This window comes from Zosterops lateralis (assembly GCF_965231275.1).
Source record: "Zosterops lateralis genome assembly, chromosome: 9".
Classification (NCBI taxonomy): Eukaryota; Metazoa; Chordata; class Aves; order Passeriformes; family Zosteropidae; genus Zosterops; species Zosterops lateralis.
Window position 1 is genome coordinate 31,289,776 of NC_139769.1, and position 3,374 is coordinate 31,293,149.

Here is a 3,374-nt window from a genome sequence, read left to right on the forward strand (position 1 = left end):
ATGCCGAGTGCCGTGTTCCTGGCGGTGCGCCACGGCGGGCGCATGGAGCGGGGCGGCCGCCGCCGCAGCGAGCCGGAGGAGACCGACAAGGGCAGGATGAAGAGAACGATGTGAGTCCCTCCGCCCGCAGGGACGGGAAGCGTTTTCCTTGTCTTCAGGGGCTGTGGGCGACTCTCGCTGCAGGAGCCGCCCCAAGGAAAGAGCTGCTGTCTAAAGCTCTGCGAGCTGCCGTTTTTAACGAGCATCTCCCTCTTCTTTCTTCCAGCATTAAAGATTGGAAAACAAGACTGAGTTACTTCCTGCAGAACTCTTCCAATTCTAGCAAAAGGAAATGTAAGAAGGCCGGGAAGCACTGCAACTACTTCAGGTAAGTTATGAGAAATAGACTCTGTTTAAATAACTCGAATGTTATTCAAAAGCAGTAAAACTTAGTGTAGTCTGATGCTCTCTCTCTTTCTGCAGACCTTCCCCTGAAGAAGCCCAGCTATGGTCAGAAGCTTTTGATGAACTTCTTGCTAACAAATGTAAGTTTTTCTTCAAAAAGTAACATTTGGGAGCAAAGGGATGGAGACGTTTATATGTCTGTAAGAGTTTGCTTCCTTCGATGTCAGCATTGTACCTCTCGAGTAAAGAGCTTTGATTCTGGTCTTGTAAGTTAAATGCTTTTAACAATTTAAAGCCAAAATATATAGAAGTGTTGGTGGTTTTTTTTTTTTTTTTTTTTTTTTTTTTTTTTTTTTTTTTTGTGTGTGTGGGTTGTTTTTTTTTTTTTTTTAATTTAATGTAAACTAATAATAAAACAAATAATAACTCCGTAGTTTTGGGGGTCTTTTTTATGAAACCCCTGTAGCTAAAATCATATCTGTCAGCTTGGCTTTGCCAAATGGTAGAAGGGCATTTATTCCCTGAGCTCACTGCATAACCAAAGCAAATGCTTTCTAGTAATGTGGAAAGGATTCTAAAACACAGGTTCAGTGATCTTGGGGTTTTACTGTAGCTCTACAAGAAGCAGTATTCACTAGCAAAGCAAAACGACTAAGAATTAATACTGCTGTTTGCTCTTTGAGCTTGAGTCATCCTTTCCATTGAAAGAATATTCCAGAGTACTGTAGCAGTCATATTTACTGCAGTGTAAAGGTTAACAGAGGAGAGCTTACCTAGAGAGATTTTTTAATGTATACTCAGGATCACAGGAGGAAACATAACCATAGAAATGGTTTCATTTTTTGTGTTTGCCTAGGAAACGGCAAATTCAAAGTGAAACTTGCTAAGCTGTTAAAGCATTAACTTGCTTCTGAACATAAATTATGGATTTTTTTTTTTTTATTGCCATGATATCGCTGAAAAAAAATAGACCAACAGCAAAATATTCTGGTAGAAACTAATGTGGCCAATAGGTAAAATCAAGATTCCTGAAATAGTTAACTGATGGTGAGTACTCTTTTCTTTCCTTAGATGGACTTGCTGCTTTCCGAGCTTTTTTGAAGTCTGAATTTTGTGAAGAGAACATTGAGTTCTGGTTGGCCTGCGAGGACTTCAAGAAAACAAAATCACCCCAAAAGCTGACATCGAAAGCAAAGAAAATCTACAATGACTTCATTGAAAAGGAGGCTCCCAAAGAGGTAAAGAAAAGCTGCTTAAACATAAATGCTCTACTCTAGGAGTTCTTACAGCTGTTATTTCTTTGAACTCATGACACAGATGTCAAACTGTGCTGTACATAATCTCACCATTAATTTCTGGGTCTGAATACAACTGCCTTTTCACCAAGCTGGAAAATGGCACAAGCAGTGTTGGAGAGAATTTCAGTTTTAACTGAGGAAATATATATCTGAATTAGTTTTGGTTTTGTGCAAAAGAAGAATATTCTTAAAGAAAATTCTCCAGTAATTTGACCCTGTAATAATGGGGTCTTGCCCTTTTCACCTCTTCAGTAGTTGTACTGTGTATTACACTTGAATTCTGTTCTCAGGAGTAATGTTCCTCTTCCTGTATTTCAGATAAACATAGACTTCCAGACCAAGAACATGATCGCACAGAACATCCATGAAGTCACCCATACCTGCTTCAGTGCTGCACAGAAGAGAGTTTACAGCTTAATGGAGAATAACTCCTACCCGCGGTTTTTGGAATCTGAATTCTACCAGGAACTGTGCAAGAAAACACCTATCAGCAGAGCAACCCAGGGCACATGAGCAATGGAGAGGAGGGAGAAGCAGCCTCTGGGCTGGTGAGGAAGCCAAGCCACAGCTTGTGAGCAGTATCCTGACCCAAAAGGCTGGGGCACTGAACACTGTTTGCCATGGTGCAAGAGCAAATACTGACTTCGGTGCAGAGCTGATGGCCCACAGTGACGCTGCTGGAGGGTGCTCAGGGGAGATGGCAGAAGCGTGCCAGCCAGCTGCCAGCACTGCCCTTCTCTGCCAGGGCTGCAGCAAGAGGTGGCTGTGCAGGAGTCCTTCTGTCACAGCTAAGGAGCGATGCAGCCGGTCCAGACAGAGCTTCCTTCTTGTGGACAGAAGCTGCTCTCTGCACTTGGGCACTGCTGGCAACTTGAGTAATTGGCTGCCTATTTATTTTTCCTAAACATCTCCCAGTGTTGCTGGTGTCAGGCTCAGTGTGCTCACACCGGTTTTGTTACTGCCTGGAGCTGCCAAGAACTGTGCTGGGTTTCTGTGCGACCTCCTCACAATAACAGCACTGTGAGGGGGGGAAGGGATAGGATAACTCTGTTCCCAGAGGAACAGGTTCTGCAGCTAAAGTATGCAGGGCTGGCTTGTGTCAGCAGGGCTGTGTGGGGCCAGACTGAGGGCAGAACTTTGCCAAGGTGAACATGAGCTGTATAGTATTATATTTATATGTGGATTATGATTGTGTTGAATGCTTCAATGTCATAATTCTGTCTTGAAGACAGCAAGCTTCAGTGAAGTTTTATTGTTTTTAATAAACTATTTTGATACAAAGCTTCTTTTGTTGCCTAATTTGTTGTATGCACAGATACTGTCTAGCACTGGACTCCAGAGTATGGGGACTGTGAGTCCTGGTTGAGATTTAGTAGGGTTAATTTTAAAGCAGTTAGTTTCTAATCTATGAAGTGAATTTTCTGTTTAGGTTTGATCAACAGAATAAAAACCTTCAGACTTGAAAGCTTAACAGGGAGACGTTCAACAACATCCTCTGTCCCAACACATCTTTGAAGCCAATCTCTAAGACATGGAAGGGCACACATTCAGCTACCCATGAAGCCAGATCAAACAGAGCAGCAGTGCTGCTGTAGCTCACAGGATGTCAGTGGGAGCACAGGCACCCATAGTATTGCCCTTGTTCCTGCCCAAGACCTCTGCTTCAGAAAGGGTTTAGGAGGACTTTAGTAT

The 3,374-nt window shown here is 42.9% G+C and overlaps 1 protein-coding gene across 1 annotated transcript; it reads left to right on the forward strand.

Moving 5' to 3' along the window:
- Positions 1-2,963, forward strand: RGS2 (regulator of G protein signaling 2; the record flags this gene model as incomplete). The annotated part of the gene is made up of 5 exons (XM_083867841.1): positions 1-110; positions 266-367; positions 463-524; positions 1,456-1,622; positions 2,001-2,963. 5 exons carry the CDS (start codon positions 1-3, stop codon positions 2,193-2,195), a joined length of 636 nt encoding a protein of 211 aa, XP_083723967.1. The 3' UTR covers positions 2,196-2,963.
- Between the last annotated feature and the right edge of the window lie 411 nt (positions 2,964-3,374).